A 20,644-nucleotide genomic window follows, 5' to 3' on the forward strand; every position below is an offset into this window, starting at 1 on the left:
TATTCGGGCTTCCTGATACTGAATATGTGGACCCCAGTTTTTATTGCGAGAAAAAATGTAGATTGAAACAATTATGTATTAGTTCATACTAATAAATGTGCATAAAAACGAAGTCTTAATAAATATTCTAGTTAAAAAATGCCTTCTCCCTTTTGGGCAAATGAGCTTCATAGTCAGTATTATACGGTGATCTAGATGAGGTCTATATAAACTAGTGTGGGATAATATATTTTCGATCTGCATAATATGACTGCAATACGGAGAAGATTCACTTTTAATGGGGGTCCGCCTTATACCTAGACTTACAATACAACGAAAAGACATACGTGTAGTTGAGTTTTATCAAATTCCGGAGAGCGACACTTACACTTCTAGAACATGACATCTTCTGTTATACCAGAACGTAAAACGGTGGTCGATTTAGTGTCTAAAATCAAAAATGAAAATTATAGAATTTCGATAATGCTCCGACTGTCAACCCGCCTACAGAGCAAACTTACAAACTTATACTTATTTCATGCTAGCCCAACATTCATACTCCCAGACGGAGGCAGCACTTAATGATATTGATCGATGATGTAAGGTTTATACGAGATGGCGTCAAGTATTACATAACTGACAGCGTTTTTATCTCACTCTCTGGGAAAGATCATAATTCTACTAGCTGACAATGCGACTTATGACACTTGGTAATGAGTAATAACGCCATCATCCCATCAGATGGTTTGCCTTCGCTTACGACTGACCGATTACCCACATACCTATACTTCATTGTATGTACCAATATGTGATAAGATTATTTCTTGATTTGCTTTTCACTTTCTACTGTGCGAAAATATGTAGTAACAGGTAATCAATAAAATCAACTTGGAAGCCATAGACATTTCCCGTACATGTGTAAGTGACCCAAAATATGCGCGGCTTAGCGCAAGTTCTCATGGCAATGCAGCATAATATAATTTAGAATTTAGTTGGCGACCACTAAGCGTCGAGGTTGGAACTTTTTCGCAGCAATTTGTGGCCTGCACAGGCTGCGAAATTGTTGAGCGAATTAAATTTTTTCCTGAATCGAGACTACAGTCAACTGTCAGTGATCCGTGGTCAGTGACAAGTGAAGCAAGTACTTTTGGAATGAAGCCTAAGAAAGGCGCATTTGCCAACTCCTCGTCGGGTTATGGCAAATCGCGCAACAGTTTTCGCAATAATGCGGGCAAGCAGGAGGAAGCCGACGCCAAGGTGGAGGAGAAGCTCAAGGCAGACAAGGCCAAGGAGTTGCACTCGGAGAATGATCTGAACTCAGGTTTTGGCGATTACCTGCGTTCGCCGGAAGGTATGCTACATATAATACTTTTCATTAAAGATTTAGTGTGACAGAGGTCTAAAATTAAAAAAAAAATACTTTATCTGAAATCGATATAGCATATGATATATAACAGTTCGGACACTTATGACACTTGGACTTGGAAAAAACTTAATTAATTTCGTTGAGATATATCAGTTGTTTGGTCGTATATAAAGCATTATACTTGTTTGACTTTAATTCATATGCTCACTATGAAAATGATCCTTAAAGCGACCTAGACATTTATAAAATAATCTATTATGATTATCTATAATATTCTAAAACTCAATTAAGGTTGGTTTAAATAATCTTATAAAGGACAGAAAAAATTTGTAAATACTCTTCTCAAGTTGCTTACCAATAAATTTACGTTATATTGGAGCAGTAACATAACACTTTTTCCAAATTATTTCAGGGAACATCCTGTGGAATATACTATATAAATACTATACCCATTCATTTCGTAGATCTTATTTTCTTGAGAATGATATTAATTTTTGAATTCGTAATCTCTCTAAACTGAGCCAACTCTTCAATTTTATAGATTTTATTTCGAATCCATATTATAGAAAAATTCAAAGGAAGCCGTCAATTTTTTGAACCAAAAATTTAAAATGAGCAAAAATTAAAAAAAAAAAAAACAAAAATTATATATCATTGTATAAAGCATATATCTATAAATACAGATAGCCAGGCGGCTTTGAGATCACTCAAGTCTCTTAGGGTTTCGTCTAAGTTAGTGAAAGAAAGACCTGATCTCTTAGTGGAAGTCCTATTTAGCGATAAACCTGCAGTGGGTGCCAGGACATAGTGATATTCTGGGAACTGTGAAGCAGATGAACTAGCCAGAACAGGCACCAGCCTACAATTCGACTCTGGAAAAGAGGGAATTTGTATGCTTCTGACTACTTGTAGATATCTCATCGACAAATATATATGTTATAAATTTAGGTGAGTATCGGTGGAATCAATCCCTGACTTGCTCAACAAGCAGGCAAACGTGGCATGAACTGAATATGGGCCACACATGCCGATTATTAAAATGAAAAAGGAATTATATAAGAACTCTGTATGAGTACTACAAGCCACTGTCTAATAGGTAGTCATGCCAAGCAACATTTGGTAGTAATGCCAGTAGATTAGGAATGCCTAATAACGACTAATGTAGATGCTGTCAGGAGGAGGAAATTATCAAAGATCTTCTATGCGATTGTAAATCTCTACATAAGTCGAGGGTTTCCTGACAACGTCTCGGAAGTTGCTCAGATAAAACTTTTCATACTGATGAACTTCATCAGAAGCAGGAGATGGTTCAGAGAGGAAACAATAGAGAGAGGGAATATTAGTCCCGATGGCATCACAATGGGCCTTCTAAATGCCTAAGCCATAAAGTTGGACTATAAGCTTTCCTATGTTCAGTAATCTTTGGAGAAAACCGAATCGAATAAACAACTGGTAGAAGACAAATAGACTAAATCACTTAATGAGAGCTTGATTGAGGTATTAACATACCCTTTTGCGTACAGTTGAGCTGGATAACTATATACTTGTATGTACTTACTTTCATGTATACATTTTTTGGCAAGCGAGCAGAGCGAATACAGAATAAGCGAATCGAACATGATTATTACTATTCTTTTTAGATGATCCCTACAGTCTACAGAAAGTAGAAATTATTTTAAACTGATTGTATAGCTAGCATTAATTACTAACTATAATCATCGGAGGAATTACATACATTTGAAAATAATTGCTTTTATTATTTCATTTGCTTTATAGCCGTGGAGATTATGAAGCTCTTTGTTTTCGCCAACACCATCATGCTGATTGTTACAATGGCCTGGCCGAATTTCAAAGAGCAGTACTACATGTTGCGAGAATGGTTGGAGTCCTTCCAAGTGGCGCAGTAATTTGTGTAAGACCACAACAAATATTCAAGACAATTAAAATACCCAAATTAACTTAAATACTAGAAAACGAGGCGTATTTATATATTATAACCAGAAATGATATAAGAAATCCAAAGTGGAAGAAAAAAGAATACTGTAACTGTTTATCAACGTACTATATATTATATAACTATTACATATTGACATAAAATAAGTTTGAAAATGGTCGGACCCTTCATGCAGGGTGTGCTCCTCATGGGCATTATCTATTGGTACACCAAGGGTATGCTCTCGCTGATCAACGACTATTATCGCAACGAAATTCTACGTAAGATACAAACCAACGAACCGTTGAATGAATCGGGCGATTTTATTAATGTCGATCAAATAGTAGAACATCATTTGGCGCAGATCAACGGTGGGGAGCAACAACAAGGTTTTGAGCAAATAACAAAAGAGTTGAGAATTAATAATACTAGTGATGTAGAAATGCAAAAGCAAGAAACAAAATACAAATACGTGGACATTAAAGGCGTCTGCTTACGTGAGCAACGTCTGCAAGAGTTCTTTAGATTAGTGAAAGCAAAAAAAAACATTTGTTGGTTAAATGAGACGATTTGGGCGACGGCAATATGAGCTACCACAATATAAACATGGAAATATATTATATATACTATACACATACATATACTTAAAGACGCCTAAATGTTGGCTTATATAAATGTCTATTAAAGAATGTGTTTAAAAATATTGCAGGAAAATAATCAAACTTAAAAATGCTTATATACAAGCAATTACATATATATATTCAACTATATTATATATTTACTCAAACAAATTTATTCACTCTATCTAACTATGTATAACGGTATTTCGAATGCCATATGTACAATGCGCGTAATGCGAAAAGATCGCAATTAAATGCTTAGGCATCTTCTCCAATACATATGTACGCTTTATACCCTACTCAATATAATCGATAATCTATTCTTATTGCTTATTACACAATATTTGATTTTATTGACATTAAAGCTTACAATTTATCATGAATAATACATGGATATGAATCAACTTTGCTAAGAACTCAAATGATGTTTACGAATATACGTATAAATAAATATATAAAAATACAAAAAATATAAAGAAAATATTAAATAAAAAATGAATTACAGTTACTCATATATGTTATAGTAGTTTAGATCTGTGAGCTTGGTATGCATAACTAAATCACGAGAGCAGCTTGAATAAAATCTCAGTATCCTGTGCATCGTTCTACGCAAAAATTGTGTGTTCACTAATTTGGAGAAGAAGATTTGTACAATTGTAGATTATTTGGAGACTTTATAGTGATGAGTTTACTCCTCTCCTACGCAAAAAGAACTGGTGAGTATGAAGATTATGCTGAGTACATATATTATTATTTTAGGTAATTATTCTTAAATGGATGCATATCAGTGAAAACATTTAGAAAAAAGGCTTAAGTCATATTAAGTTATTGAATGTTTTCTGGTTGTTTGCAAAAACTTGATCATATTCCCCATCTCTGCTTATTCCGAATATGAGATTTATCCGGAAAGTAATAGAACTGTGTCGATTTATAAAAATTTATTTAACCAATCCTTACAATTCTTTAAAACCTTTCAAAATAGGCTCCTTTCGATGCAGCGCTGCCAGCTCGATTTCCAAGCTTTGAAGGCGCCATGGAAGGCATTCTCCGGGTTAACCTTGAGAGCCGAGGTGCATGCTGCTTGGATCCCCTATGCCGTCTCAAAATGCTTGCCTTTCATGGGCCTTTTCAGGCAAGGGAACCAAAAAAGTTCGGGGGGGTGGGGCATCACATCTGGGCTGTAGGGCGGCTGCGGAAGCGTTGGGATGCCGGCCTTGGTTGGGTAGCTGTTCACAAGAATGGCAGTATGAGCCGGGGTGTTGTCGTGGTGCAACTTCCAATCGGCTGCGACCACGTAAAACTTGGCGTTGACGATTTGTGCAGGAGGAAAAAATTCATGGTGGATGATGCCTTTGATGTTAAAAAAAGACAATGAGCATCGTTTTTACTTTGGATCTGCGACCTCTTCCCGGCCCTCCAAAAAGGCCTGGAGTCTCCGAAACACATCACCTCTTGCTAAAGCAACATCTGGGTACGCCTGCTTGATCATATCAAACATTTCTGTTCAAGATTTACCGAGAATGTAATTGCGTACCTCCGCTCTAACGTACGCTGCATTTTCGGTTTACACTGCTCACAGAAACACGTCGAGCAAAAATGTTTGTCTTGACTCTCCAGGTGCTCGGAAATAACTGACCAACCGCTCGTTCATTAGTTAAAAATCCGCTATACCGAATTCAGTCGATGCGCGCACGCTCTGCAGTATAGTCGCGGTGAAGAAATTACTTCTCGCACAAAACCTGTAAGTTGTTGATAACTTAAGTTAACTTAAGCTGTTTGCTACCTGAGCTAGGAAAATATTTTGGCGAGGAGCTCTTTACAGAACTGATGATAGTGATTCAATTCAACAGTGCTTCGTTAGTTCTACTTTGTCTAGTCTCAATAAATAAGGGAAATGTAAGAATTTAGTGAAGAACTGATGACTTTAGTGATGAACGATAATATATTCGAGTCGTGGTAGAAAGTTATAATTTAGAAGTTCTCGTTTTCTCAATGTCTGGTTAGTAGCCATCTGTCAGGTAAGTTCTAATTAACTTAACCAAGACTGCTTCTTTCAGTAACGAACCATTTTTAACCAGAAATTAGCTGACAGATGAATTCTAACTAGACATTGGGAAAATGGCCCGAAAGCAGTTTTGTTTGCCTTGGAATCATACAAGTATTTAAGATAGACTGATTAAGAAAATTAAAAGTAACAACCTTTCTAAGCGGATAGAAGTATAGAGAGGTGATATAGAGAAAGCTATAAACCATTTCAATGTGCCCAACCCTCTGGTGATGGTATTTGATGAAGAGACACTAGAGTATCATACCAAAGAGGGAGACCGAGGAAACGGCTATGTTTTTTTTTTAATGAAAAACCCACATATGTGCATAGTCTTATCGTATATGGCATATATTTGGCTATAAATTTTTGAAAATAATATTTTATAGAAGTATAAGATATAGTTACTCGGGAAACCCAGCTCAAAAAAATCAAAGTTTTGGAACCTTTCTCATAGTTTCATCTATCGGCAGACAATTTCGGACAGCTGTGATTTAAAGATGCTTCTTAAAAGAAAGTTTCAACTAACCTAAGGCGACTTAGAACATGTGAAACTCTCAAAAAGTATATTAGAAGCCACAATCTTGGCGACGAAGGAATAAAGCACTTGTGCAATCACTGTCGAATAACCAATCTCTGGGTAAACAAATGAAATTACCTGGCAACAATAACGTTTCTTAAATTTCTTTACTCAGTTATTATTCGTTTCCATATCAACGCTGTATTGTTTCAAGACGATTTCAAGTCAATTAGTTTATTCAGTAACTCAACGCGAGCAGCACGATTTTCCATATTTCAATCAAGAAAAAAAAATTGTGTTCTTAAATACAAAATAATTTTCAATAAAACACAATCCAATGTCCAGTTCGGAAGCGTGGGAATCTTGGTAATTTAACTAACAACTGATAGATTCTATTTTTAGTCAACTTAATCCTCATAACATTTTCTTCCAGCTTATGGGCAACCTATTCTTCGCCATATTCGCTTATCAGCATCGGCATGGAGGCTTTGGCGGCGCTTCACGATCACACAATACATTTCACCGACTTGAAGACACGAAACAAATTGTACTACACCATTGATAATCCAGGTGTGGGATTGGGTGCACGTAATCTCGCTGGACACTTCTCGCTGCCGATGTTCGCCTATTCAGAGACTGTTTTGCGACCAACCATACACATTGTGCGCTATCCGGATATGCACAAGCTGTTGCAATTACGTTGTACGTATGAAGTATTTAAGGATATATAGGTAGAAAACCGTCTAACCTCGCTAAAACGAAGAGTTTGATTTGAGTTTCCCTGCCGATTCTATTGTATCTACCATTAGTCAAAGTTGTCTACAATTTCTAAGCTTTATCCGATATGCGTGTTTTGTACTCTAAAACCCATCTGCGACGAGAGTTTGAACGCCTCGTCTTGTTTGCGCTTTTTATCAGGCTCATTCACCTTTCTGGTGCATGAATGTGCCAAAATATTCTTTACGATATTCCGAAAGTAAATGTCGTTTTGCATCTTTTTTTGTAAAGCTGATTCTCGAGTGAAGGAGGGAGATGATATGGGAAACGGTCCAAATATTAATATTTCACAATTAGAGTATAAATAATGGTCGGAAAAGACCATTGTACCCATTTTTCGCTGTACATAAATGCCAGCATTTTTTGATTAATTGGAAGATAGTTGTCAAATAAAATAAAAAAAAAAATTTTTAGAAACGTAAGAAGCCTAAGCATCTTTATAATATTCAATGAATCCTCCAGTCATAAATCTATATACCTAGCTCTGACGGATTAAGAAAAGAGAATATCCGCAGCTGAAGACAGTAGGAACCCTAGTATTATGTGTGTCTTGCTGAGCTCCGTGGATAGTTTAATTTTTCTTTTACGCTCTCTTCTGAAATACCTACAAAGATATCTAAAATATATATATTTTTTAAATATAATATTAGGTAACAACGTCGTCAGCTATGTGGACATGCTTTTCTCCAACTACGATATGCTTATCACTCTAAGTGGTTTCCCGGATTACTCATTCCGTATTTGGAATTGTCGTACCGGTAATTTATTGGTCGAGGTCGCTACTGGTATTAAATGCTCAGTGCACTCATTGCACTGCTCCAGCCGTACTTGGCCCATGATCATGCAATTCTCGAAGTTCGAAAAAGCGATAGTCTTCTGGGAAATGCATTATACTGCCGAGGCGATGGTACTGCATGAGATATCGCGTGTCCAGTTGCCGAAATCGCATTTGTTAAGTACACAATTCGCTATGTGCTCGCAAAACGATGTGATGTATGTGGTGAATGATTTCGGTGTTGTGTTCAGTGTAAGTCGTAAATGCAATTATTTACTAGTTACATTCAAGATGTCTCACACGATTTTTATTTTTATTTACAGATAGAAGTAGCACAATTCTTCTTGTCACGTCAGTGGGGCACCACATTCTCACACCATGACCAACCACAACCACACTGTTTATTTCCGCACAAGCAGGGTCTTATAGTGTCCAACGCCAACAGTGCGACATTGATAATTCTTAAACGTAACAACTGGACTGTAGAATGGGTGTTGAAGGACATTCGTGTGCCGATTGTGAAAATGGTTTCGAACTTCGCCGGCGAAGCTTACGTTACTGACGATGTGGGCTCACTGTATCAACTGCAGGCGAGCGAGTACTATAGCACACTTATCGACTTTTCCGTCTCGAACTATACGGTGGAAGACTTTACCATATTGCGTGGCCTGAAGGAAGAGAACCTACTCATACTCACACGTGGCAATATGCTGTGCGCATTCGAAATAAGCCACAATACCAAATATTCATCATTGCCTATACCGAACGGTTCATGCGTTGCCACGCACAATTCCTCGCCATTTGCTGCCGTCGGCACCACAGATGGTAAGGTGTACTTCTTGTCGTTCGAGAAAATACGTGCACCCACCATTCTACACATCATGGAGATCGATAAATGTGGCATATCAGAGACACATTTAGCAAACCAAACCGGTCTAATCAAGACCATGAAGAACGAGTATAAAGAAATGGTTGTGGATTTTAAGTCCGAACGTTTTCTCATCGTAGTGCCGTTACTCAGTCGCTCACACAAACGCATGCTGCACTTCTTCTTGATCGATCAGGATCATGCCCTGTCATTTTTATCGCAAGACGAAATCAAAGACACTGATATTCCGTATGCGGATGAATTGTGGATTTCTGCTTGGCTCGCGGACAAGCGTGTTGTCAATCGTCGTATGTATAACTTACAGAAGAAATATCGAAGCATCACGTTGTTGGACGTCTCTCATAAGGATCATGTGGAACTAATCGCGTTGCCGGTAGACAGTTTCTCGCTGGATATTTATTTTATACAGCATATGGAAAAAGTGATCTTAATGCGCTCTTTAAATACGTTGCATATGGCATATGTCTCTGGTGTGGCGGGCTCAAATCACATCATAACTTATGATGTTAGCACCCTAATGATACACTTTCGTCACCATAAGCGTAGCTCGAAGCCGTATGTGGTGTGTCGGAAACTGTATTCAAGCTATTCACAGCGTCTCATAAGGCACATAAAAGAAATCTACAATAGCAAGTGAGTATGATTTCTATATTTAAGATGTGAGGTTTAACTTGAAAATTGCTAGTTGACCTCCGAACAAAGTCGCACAGTTTCATAAGCTCCTAATCTTTAATGTTGTGTTAGCACCAACTGTCAGGGAACATATCCCTTCAAAATTATCTACCTTCTTTGATATTGCCTGAGTAACTATTCATGTGTGTATGTTTTGGATTTCCATGAAGTTCAGAGTCACCTAAAGACCTCAATTTCAACTTTTTTAATTTGAGCCATATATTTATATAACTTTTTCAGATATCTGGCAGTTTTACTAGAATCTGGTTGTTTAAAGATTTCTCGCCTACCACCGCTTGCCGATAACCTACGAGAGAACACCGAGGTACTCGAGGCACCAGTGGAGCTCGAGTTAGAACGTGAGGTTGAAACACCTTCAACGGCATCATTTACTAAGCATGTGATTGCGAAAGAAAATTTTGACCGCCGCGCTAATATTGATCAACGGCTGGCTCAATTGGAGGAGGAGGTGCGTGCCCTCATTGACTACGACATCGCAGTAACGGGTAAAACACAAGGTATTTATCGCAAGTTTTGCCTTAACTACGCCTGGTTGAATCAGCTGAATGCGGAGGCGCGTAAAGTCTGCGAAATCGAACACAATTCACTAATGGATAGCATTCTGGATAAGAGTCGCATACGTGATTGGATTATGAATTTGATTGCGCAAAATTCGTTGAAGATCAGCACGAAAGTTCGTGCAATCTTTGCGAACAACGCATTCGAGAACTACTCTTTAAGTAAGGTGCAAAAAGACATGATGGATTTTTTCGACTTGTATCGTTTTCAAGACTTCGAACCGCTCGAAGAGGACGAAGAAACCGAAGAAATTGTGCCGCAAAAAGAAATTGTCGGCACTACTAGTGTTGTGTTTGCCATACCTGCTGATGAAGCTGAGGCGGAAGTTGAAGTGCCTACTGCTGTCGTGAAGAAGAAACGCAAACTGTATAAAATTGTAGGTAATGTCTTTGAGCATCTAATGTCGGAGGATTTCCAAATGCAGGATATAACTTGGGTTACGGCGAATCAGATGTGCAATCACGACATTAAATTCAAGGTGAGTTGGCTTTCTGTGTACGGTCTCTTCTCAACAAATATTATCCTTTCTTACTCTTTCCTCAGGTTCTTTTGGATGTGCCGTTACGCGAAGAGTACAATAAATTGTTCGAACAAGAAAAACTATACAAAGAAGAGATCATGAAAAGTATTATAAAAACAAATGCCTCGCTGACCCATATTTATAACGATACGAACATTATGCTCTCACTATTGGGTATGAAAACATTCACGCCGCAGCAGTTATCGGTGCCAGTACTAATGAACGATGAGGTTTTGGAACGTATAATGACGGTAAGAAAAGGAGGATCAACTCTTGATACTACTTTCGGTATTAATTTCTTAGAATATAAAAATATTTCGTTGTATTTTAAAAAGAGATATTGTTACTTTTTGAAATCTGCTGCTAGTTTTCAGAGACAGCTAGACTGTTTAATTAGTTATGGGGGACCAAATAGTTAGTGGCTCTCGAGGTGTCAAAACTCAGGTGAATAATTAAAACAGTATTGATAGAGCTGTGCCAGACGGTGTCATTACAGAAGTGTCTTTAGAAATCTAATCTCTCGTTCGATGTTTTCTTAACTTTTGAGATATGCGGTTTGATGTCATCCACTAAATGGTGGGACCAACATGCTTTGGGTTTCATTCGAGCAGTTAAAGAGTCTTTTTATATAATATAAACTTAGATATATAATATCTACAAAATTGCTTTTAAACTTTATATATTTACCACATAAGTCTTCAATATCCGATTTTCCCTGGTTAAGGTTTATATATTTACCACGTAAGCTTTCAATATCTGATTCTCCCCGTAGGTTGATGACTCTGAGATTAAAGCGATCAATAGACGCGCCAAAAAAGCGGTGGTTAGCGATCAGAAACGTGGACGCATGCTGCTGTGGTCTATTGATTTTTGGATGCGTGCTCTGAATACCATGATGGATGGCGTGTTGGAGAAATTGTGGGAAGAGGAGATCAAGAAGACGCCCCCGGAGCCAGAGTTCATGTCGAAACGACAACCGCACGAATACACCTTGGAGGACCAGAAACTACTGCGTATATATGAGGAAACATTACGCATATTAACCGAAGATCGCAATAAATATTTACGCATATTGAATGTGAACGAGCGCAAGACGAACGAGTTGAAAATCAACTATATTCATAAATTTAATGAACGCTGCGCTCAAATGGCGATACTTAAGCTGAAATATGATTTTGCTTTGAAACATTTCCGTGTGCGTTTATTGGGTTTGAAGGTGTCTTTCTATCAGCGTGTGACGTTACGTAATTCCATTGCAGATTTGAGGTTAGTAGCTCATTATGTTCAACTCTACAAAAAATGCATCACTTCCAACTAACATTGTAGAGTTGAAACCGAAAAGGCCAATGAATATACCAACCGTTATGTGAAACTGATTGAATTCTCCGAGAAATCCATCGCTGATATCAAACAAGATATGGAGACCTTAAACGCTCGTGACAAAACTATTGAACGACAATTTAAGGGCAACTTTCTCGCGAATGTACCGAGTTTTTCGCATGAATTGAGTAAACTTTTCAGGCGACGCCCGAAAATGCAGCAACGTTCATTTCAAGCGGCTTTGGTGTGTCACGAGGTCGCTGCTCGTTTGGTTCATAAGAGCCGTTTCACGTTCCCCTTACCCGTCGAAGTGCAGGAGTACTTTACTAGTTTGCACCATTTAGACGATATACAAAATGCGCCACATCAACTAGAACCAAGGTATTGGGATCAATTTGTACGCTTGCGACGACAGAAAATCGAGAATGAACTTAAGATTAAGGGTCAAGGCTTCCATTTGACCGATTCACAGGACAAATTAAATAATTCCATAACGGACTTGAATAACTTGAGAAGTCTGAAACAGCAGATGATGTCGGAAACGGATCGCCTATCGGGACAGTATGTGAGTATGAATAGTAAGAGAAGTGTGGAAACCGAATCGAGGCGGCGACTATAACTTGATATTCGCTTGGTTGGTTCGAGCATCTAAATTTTCCTCCTCATTCGTTCTCGAATATCTCTAGTCCTCTGATAATATGTATATTTATTTGCATTATAGTTCAACATCGTACAAAATCAACGCCTGGAATTGGTGTTGCCTTTGGGGCAGGTGGAAACATCCATCGGTGGATCCATGAAGAATTTACAAAACTGCATTCTAATGAGCATTGACGATATAAATGATGTGAATAGTTTAATTAAGGTAAGTATACTACTAAGGTGTTATGTTGAGAATTTTAGTTAAAGATACAGTTTTATTTTATTTAATGGTTCTATAGAAAGCTGGTGCTAAGAAACTACGCACAATGCAACGTTTAGCCGTCTTTCGTCGTCAGGTACTCTACAAAGAGTGGGAGCATAAAATGTATCGTGCAAATATTGATTATCTCAAGTATATGTTGGAAGTCGTCGAGAAGTGTAAGGTAAGTGTTACGATAATAGTAAAGAGACTAGTGGTGCGCGTTAGTGTTTTGATATCACTTTCATTAATTGCTTAAGGTCACCGCCGAATTTCTACAATTGTTGCGAAAATGGAAGAAAATCAAGGAAGAGCGTATAAAATTATCCCGGATAGGCAGTATCGATCAGTTAATTGAACAGCGCGTGACGGCATACCGCAAAAATTTAGACCGCATGTAAGTACGACTAACGAAAGTTTAAAGTACGGCTAATAAGATATCAAAAAATTCTTTAATGAAGTAAGATGGAGTCAGTCTATGAATTTGAGTTATCAGCTTTAATGCAAGAAATAATATGTTCTGAAGCTCTTTTGTGTTGAAGGAACGAATTGTTGGAACCTAATTGCGAGTTAATATTCTTGGTCTTGAATTTTAAAAAGGCTTACACTATAAATTGTTTATCTTAGCTAAGAGTGTGTAAAAATAAAAACAGTGAGAAAAAGTTAATTTTCAATAAGTCAATCAAGTAGACCAGACGGGTGTGGATCCGAATTTTTATACTTCTAAAAACTATTTACTCAACAGTCAAGTGATTTGTTATAAATTCAGTTTATTGCTTCCAATAATTGGTCGGTCGAATACATTTTAAAGCCTAAATGTGCTATAGGTTAGGTTGGGTTAGATGGGTGATCCCAGATCATCCGATCATAAACCCATAATCCGAAAGTAATGCAATGCTGTCTATACTCAACTTCTGAGAACATTTCTAACATTAAATAATATGCCAATTAGTTTTCAGAAAATTTTCGTAATGTTTTGAACTGTAGAAATAATTTTCGATACTCCCAAACTTTATTTTTTAGAATCTTTAATCTTTTTTGACTAAATTTTATGTAGATAGAAGATACTCTATGATTCCACACATACTTTTTTCTTCCAACCCAGCAATGAGAAAATAGTTGTATGTAAAGATCAAATAGTTGAGGTAAAACGCAAAAATCAGGCATTAAATCGATCCATCGATGAGGTTAAAGTGGATGTAGCTCTATTTACCGCAAATCGGGATACTCTCTTGGAAGAGAAACTGCAAAGAGAGCGCAATGAAAGGTAAGACCTTACTCTCTGCCAGCGAATCGTGTTTTCCAATTTATCTGTTTCCCCTGTCTGCAGCATGGAAAAGGTGAAACGGCACAGCTACTTGATTAACGAAGTGCGACAGGACTATGCGCATATATTGGAGCTGAAGACGATTTTAGAATTGCAACGTTTGCGCACATTCCCTACCTTGGGACCACCACCCGATGATTGTGGACAGCCAATGAATTAATACAAGTTCCTCATTTTAACCGAAAATTTATGTTTATTTTATAATAATTGTTATTTGTTTATGCCGGGGAATACAAGATGGTGGCATTTTGTGTGACGTCAGTTTAGCGACGCTCTGAGCGAGTACGAACATTGATGTCGGAAAAATAGCTGATGTAGAGCAATTATTGCATTCTCTCATTACTGGTTTCATTATATACATAATTTATGTACATAATATATATACATATGTTTATGTATCTTTTAAATTTTTGATTTACAATATATTCGTTATGTCATAACAAAAAAAAACTTTCTATTACTTAGCAGCTTATTCTAAAATAAACAGTAAACCACTAATAGAGTTATAAATATGTGCATAAACGCCCAGGTCCAGTATAAGCTGTGGAAAAAATAGAAAACATCTTCAATAAAGTCTTTCGTTTCTTTCGCCTTAAACTGCTGCTCACCGTGTGACCTTCCATTTACTGGCGTTCTCCTGAAAGCGCTCACGATGCAGATACTTCTGTATGCCGATTACAAACTCTCTTATATAGTTATCATAGTCGAGGGCTTCCAAGTTCCATGTTAAATGTTGTGCGGTTGTACTCTGCAGCAATTCTTGAAAGTAGTAACGACTTTGGTTTTTGAAAATCCACTCATTCAGCGAGAATGTGCGACCTGCCAATGGAAGAAACCTTAAATTGTATATCTTTTATATCTTTATGCTGCATATTAAAGAGCTTACCAGCCAAGCAAGCTTGTCTAAATTTTTTTGCAATCGGCAAAACAAATTTTCGTTTCTGCCGCAACAAGGTCAGCAGATCCATCAATAAAGCGGGCACATAGTGTAGTAAAATAACGGCGATTTCGTGTAACATGAAACTTTTTCGGTACTTGAAGTATGGATACATCAAAATACGCTTGGTCGGATAGATGCGTGACCACTTTAGCGTCAGACAGCCTAGGCGCGCCCATGTAATGGGATTCGTAACACCCGAAGTGGCGTTGGCAATGTAAACTCTAGCGAAGATAATGTTTGGGTATACATTTAATGATATGGACTCATAAAAGAAATGTTGCAAACCTGCCCAGCGTCGCCTTTTGTGCCATCAATATTAATGTGTTGACCACAAAGTCCACCGGTATTATATCGCAAATGATGTCCTTATCACCTAATATGCTGCTGATTGTACCCTTTCCGATTTCCATCATAATGCCGGTGATGCCCTGTATGTTGTCGATCCAGCCGGGATATGGTTCACGATGCGCTGCTGTCACGATCGATGGACGTACGATTACAATTGGTATACACTGTTTGTAATCATTCACTATTTGCTCGGCGATCGATTTGGTGAAGGTGTAAGTGTTCGGATGCGGACCCTTTGGGAAAGTTGGTTAATTTAAAAAGGGAGTATTGTTAAAGTCTTGGAAAATTGTTTCTTAGATTTTAAACAATAAAAATAATTTTTAGTGATAGTAAGTTTGTGGTAAAAGCTTCTTCGAAACTAACTAAGACTTTCCAATGCAAGAAACTGGTTCTTACCGAAGTTGTCAATGAAATTCAGCCAGTATTTTCTTCATATCAAAGCCTAAAGTCAATTCAAAATATTATATAACATCAAGTCCTTTAAAATGTGGTTTCGAAGACCTTAAAAATCGTCGAACGATTCGTGCTTACTCCTTGGGCAGTACTTGTGCTTTCACGTGGCTTGATATCGCTTGATAAATGGAGCGTTCTGCACATTTTGAAAAATATTCGAAAGCTGCTGGATTGTAAAAAAGTACATATGTATCTAATTTTGGTCAGAAGCTGGGACCGAAACCATGTCTTAACCACTACATTACCACCGCCGACACTTATTGAACTGAAAACGGAACAACTTACCGGCAAATATCTCAAAGTTAGTTACTAACCTTAATATAGTTGGCTAAGCTATTGAAATAAGCATCTGGTATTTTGTTGGTGCAATCAACAAACATTTTCCAGTTGACGGGCGGCAAAGTGGGATATATCAATTCATCGACGAACTTACGTCCCGGATTGCAGTACGCCGTCGAGACGTAGACGAAGCTCTGTAAGAAAGATTACTCATTAGATTTAGTAACTTGACGCTTCATTAAAATATATCACACCTTTAGCTGTGGCATTTCCTTGCATAACTCCAGCAGATGCCAAGTGCCGATGGCGTTCACGCGTGCGGCGACTTTCAAGCGCTCGTTGAAGCGCACTGTGGCGGCGCTATGGAAAATGATCTGCACATGCGTGCACAAGCGATGGCGGTCCGAGGGACTTAAACCTGAAAAACAAACGGAAAAAGCAATAGTAATGTATGAAGCGTCTAATTAACTAGCGCCACTCACCGAAATCGTCACACTCAATGTTACCCTTCAGGTAGACCAGTTTTTCCAGCCGCTCCGGATAATGCGTGCGCAGGCGTTCAAAAATTTTATGTTGCACAAAATCCTGATAACGTTGCGCCACCGTCTGGCCGCTCTTCTCGCGTATTAACATGTAGATGTGAGCGATTTGTGGAAAACTCCAAAGCAACTTCTCCAACAGCGTTTTGCCTACGAAGCCAGTGGCGCCTAAGTGAAAAAAATAATGAAAAATGGAAATGGAAATTTGCGAGCAAAACAACTACGAGGGTAGTTATAAAGGACTGGGCGACTGCTTTAATAACAACTTAATATGTGTGTTCAGTACTCTACTCAAAGCTTACGAAAATAGTATGATCTATGGAACAAATAGGTACTTCAATGTACTTGGCTTGCTTTTGATTCAGAAAATGGTTTGTTGAAATTCTTAGAAGAGATCGGCTTCCATGGTGAACCATCGTTCTCTTTGTCGAAAAAAGTAAATTTGTTGTAAGTTCGCCCATAAAGGTCTTCGATTTAAAGTTTTCTTTTCTCTTGAGTATTATAATGGCTCCATGTTTCAACGTTTCAACAACGAGTATGTGTTGCCTCTAAAATTTGTCCACTCAGTTAATTAACCTAAGATTTACTTACGATATCATTTACGGTCTGAACCATGTGAAAAAATTTCGTTTTCTGCTCGTTTTTTGGATTTTACGATCTCATTTTTTGGCTACGATGACTAGGTCTTGTCGTCCGAATGAACGAAAACACTCCATCGCTGAAAGTATTCGACGCAGTACCCGCCGGTGCAAGCAGAGGACGAGGAAGACCTCCCCTCCGTTAGAAAGACCTGGCTTGCCTTGGAATCTTCAATTGGCGCCAGATTATAAAAAGTAGAAACGACTGGCGCGCTGTTGTTAACTCGGCTATAACCGCGTAAGCGATATCTACGTCAGTAAAGAAGAAAAAGATCTGATTTTGCAGTCACTCGTGATCTATTAGCACTTTCGAATCCTAGAAACTGCCGGTTTTCAGACAATACAGAGTTCAGCTGTCAAAATTTTGTGAAAATTTTACAGTTTTTGTTAACAAACGACAACAGCAGTGTTGCATTTAGATTTATAAATGTCACACTTCACATTCAAATATTCACGGCCTTATTAAGCTACTCTCGTAGAAAAATCTCTGCAACTGTATAATCTTATGGAAAGCTTTTCGATTTACAGTTGATCAAACAAAATCGTTTTTTCGCCATCCAACTCACCCGTTACAAAAATCTCTGCGTCCTTGTAGAAGTCCTCGGGTGCGGACATACTGCTTCAGTAATGCGTCTACAAACTGTTATACATATATGCAGGTATTTATTGCATAAACTACTTTGTTGTTGTTGCTTTGTTTTGTAATTTCAATAAAATTTAGATTTTCCGCGTTGCTGCCATGCAAACACTCCACCGAGCCGAATGAAAGTGAAAAGTGTTGTGCGAAAGTAAATGGTTGATAGCGGTGATATTCGAAAACAACATCAACATCCTAAGAAAACAAGTTTTCCAGTGAGCATTCCATTGACGCTCTGCTTCAGCGACTCTATGCGGCTATGTGCAACAATTTGTGGCAGCATACACACACACACGCATAATAAACCATTGTAAAGTGGTGCTTGAGATATTAATAAATTTCTGCTTTACAGTTATTCGCAACATTTGCAAATTTGGCGGGAAACGCTTGTTGCAATAACGCTCTCTTGCGCTAACGCTCTCTTTTCATTTAGTTTATCTCGCTTTTCCAAAATTGTGTCTGTATGTCCCTGGGTAAGTATTGTTGTTGCTCACCTGAATGTTTCAATGATGCAATCTACCGCTTACCCATAACCTGCTTGTCTTCTAATGTTTTTGCGGATTGTTTACTATTAAGTAACAGTGGCGAGAAAAATACATGAAGCTGTCGGGCCGAAAATGGCCTTAGTTAGCCATGCGTAAATATACATAAAGGGTGCTTAAAAAAAAAAAGAATTAGTCTGACTTGACTGATTTATCAGCATGGACCACTGATCTGACGAACCCCAATTGAAGATAGATTAATTCTCCGTTTCCACGACAGTCGGCGCTAAGTAACCGGAACGGACCCAGTTTATTATTCGTTCAAGGACTGTTAACTTGCACCATTCCCCGAAATTACTTTAGATATGTTTTCTGCTGCTACAACAACCACATAGACTAATCCTTACCTAAAGCAATGATTTGTAAAAAATTATTTGACCAAGATGTCCATTTTTCAAATATATTTAGGTTTAAAAATTTGACGATGACGACGACTTCTTGTACATTCTCTTTCTTGGACCTTCGCTCTATGGGATCTGGATAAGTTCTAAGAAGATCCGACGTTTTCGAGCCAGATTTTGTTCAGCGATGAGGCCCATTTCTGACTCAATGGGTCTGTAAACAAGCAATATTTTCGCATTTGGGAGGAAGAGCAACCTGGAGTGATTCAAGTGCTGTCATTTAATCCAGAAAACACAACGGTTTGGTGTGGTTTGTGGGACGGTGGAATCATTGGTCCGTATTTCTTCAAAAAAGATGCCAACGAGAATCAACTATTTGATGCCTGAAATTCAAGCTCCTGATCTCGGCGACATTTGGTTTCAACAAGACTTCACCACTTTCCACACATCGCATCAATAAATGGTTTTATTAAGAGAACATTTCGATGAGCAGACAATTTCAGGTTTTGCGCCGGTCGATTGGTCACTAAGGTAGTGTGATATCACACCGTTAGACTTTTTGTTGTTGGTATATGTAAAGCTCAACGGTTGCACCATCTGAAACGTAGCCGCGACCAACATTTGAAAGAGATAATCTTCAAAAAATATATGCCAAAGAATGTACTTTCGAATGTTAATAAACATTCCCCATTAAATTAGAAGTTTCTGTGGCATTTCACACACATTTCCAGGCGGAATGGAACCCAGTTTCATGTAGACTTATTTAAATATTTAAGCTATATGACAGAAATTTTGTAGCAGAATTCTGCGGACTTATTTAAATATTTAGCTATATGACAGAAATTTTGTAGCACAATTCTGCGTATTCTGCGATTATCGGGTGTTAATAGATATTCAGTAAGAATATTGAGGTTTTGTCGAATTGAAATGAGTACGAATAATCGACTCTGCTGAAATCCGTTCATATATTTTATTCTGCGAACTGTAGAAGACGAAAAGCGAACATAAACTATAAAATGCATCTTTGGAGAGCACTTTTCATATAGACGAATAGCTGTGTGTGTCTTACGAACGCGGTATTAGCGCTAGTGTGCTAGTGCATCCATCGGAATTTGTGCGCATGCGCGGCTTGGTTAATTATACGCCGTGTGATTACAACCCATACATGCGTTTTTTTTTAAGTGCAATATTTATTACAAAGTTTACTGAGTCGATTTAATTTTTGTGCGAATTTTAGATGGAAAAGGCGAACCAGTCGAATTTACATAGTTGTTATTCAACGAAAACTGTTAAAAATTTGAAGTTGTACAAGTTCAGTATTTTGCATATTTGTAATTCAAGTTTACGTCCGACACACGCCCCATAAATTATCAGCATAAATATGAAGGTAATCATGCGTAATTGCTGCACAGAGTTATTAGTTGTTTCGTTTTGTGTGACCGTTATTTACATGCAAATAAAAATATAAAATTATGCAAAAAATATAATAAATATGAAATAATATTCAAGTCCAATTAAATGTGAAATACTTTTTTTTAAGAATATATATTATATAAACTTAAAAGTGGAAACAACACATTCAAAAATCAAAATATAGCTTAATTGGCCAATAGCGCCACCTAGCTTAAGCTTTCGGTAAAATAGCACTAAAAATAACAATAGCACATAAATATAAATAACAGAGCTGCGAATAGATAAACTAAAA

At 37.7% G+C, this 20,644-nt stretch overlaps 4 protein-coding genes across 6 annotated transcripts; 3 read left to right on the forward strand and 1 right to left on the reverse strand.

Moving 5' to 3' along the window:
- The first annotated feature begins 958 nt into the window (after positions 1-958).
- On the forward strand, positions 959-3,276 carry LOC126752737 (uncharacterized). The gene is made up of 2 exons (XM_050463701.1): positions 959-1,330; positions 3,122-3,276. The coding sequence occupies exons 1-2, from the start codon at positions 1,132-1,134 to the stop codon at positions 3,250-3,252; spliced, it is 330 nt and encodes a 109-aa protein (XP_050319658.1). The 5' UTR covers positions 959-1,131; the 3' UTR covers positions 3,253-3,276.
- A 175-nt stretch (positions 3,277-3,451) lies between these two features.
- On the forward strand, positions 3,452-4,514 carry LOC126752722 (uncharacterized). The gene has a single exon (XM_050463696.1). It carries the CDS (start codon positions 3,454-3,456, stop codon positions 3,865-3,867), a length of 414 nt encoding a protein of 137 aa, XP_050319653.1. The 5' UTR covers positions 3,452-3,453; the 3' UTR covers positions 3,868-4,514.
- A 32-nt stretch (positions 4,515-4,546) lies between these two features.
- LOC126752692 (cilia- and flagella-associated protein 43) lies at positions 4,547-14,564 on the forward strand. 3 transcript variants are annotated; one of them, XM_050463674.1, is made up of 13 exons: positions 4,547-4,614; positions 6,896-7,164; positions 7,890-8,266; positions 8,338-9,536; positions 9,816-10,632; positions 10,698-10,925; positions 11,447-11,940; positions 12,001-12,559; positions 12,716-12,859; positions 12,936-13,079; positions 13,156-13,292; positions 14,001-14,162; positions 14,226-14,564. In XM_050463674.1, exons 2-13 carry the CDS (start codon positions 6,942-6,944, stop codon positions 14,380-14,382), a joined length of 4,641 nt encoding a protein of 1,546 aa, XP_050319631.1. In that variant the 5' UTR covers positions 4,547-4,614; positions 6,896-6,941; the 3' UTR covers positions 14,383-14,564. The 3 variants fall into 3 exon arrangements, with proteins under 3 accessions (XP_050319631.1, XP_050319622.1, XP_050319638.1); XM_050463665.1 differs by lacking the exon at positions 4,547-4,614 and adding an exon at positions 6,643-6,828; XM_050463681.1 differs by lacking the exons at positions 4,547-4,614; positions 14,226-14,564 and adding an exon at positions 6,643-6,828 and having other exon boundaries at positions 13,953-14,008.
- Positions 14,393-19,264, reverse strand: LOC126752712 (putative fatty acyl-CoA reductase CG5065). The gene is made up of 8 exons (XM_050463693.1): positions 17,986-19,264; positions 16,725-16,949; positions 16,497-16,660; positions 16,278-16,436; positions 15,448-15,743; positions 15,109-15,383; positions 14,831-15,041; positions 14,393-14,763 (listed from the first exon to the last, which is right to left on the reverse strand). The coding sequence occupies exons 1-8, from the start codon at positions 18,032-18,034 to the stop codon at positions 14,697-14,699; spliced, it is 1,446 nt and encodes a 481-aa protein (XP_050319650.1). The 5' UTR covers positions 18,035-19,264; the 3' UTR covers positions 14,393-14,696.
- Between the last annotated feature and the right edge of the window lie 1,380 nt (positions 19,265-20,644).

Source organism: Bactrocera neohumeralis, chromosome 2 (genome assembly GCF_024586455.1).
Source record: "Bactrocera neohumeralis isolate Rockhampton chromosome 2, APGP_CSIRO_Bneo_wtdbg2-racon-allhic-juicebox.fasta_v2, whole genome shotgun sequence".
In the NCBI taxonomy this organism is placed as follows: Eukaryota; Metazoa; Arthropoda; class Insecta; order Diptera; family Tephritidae; genus Bactrocera; species Bactrocera neohumeralis.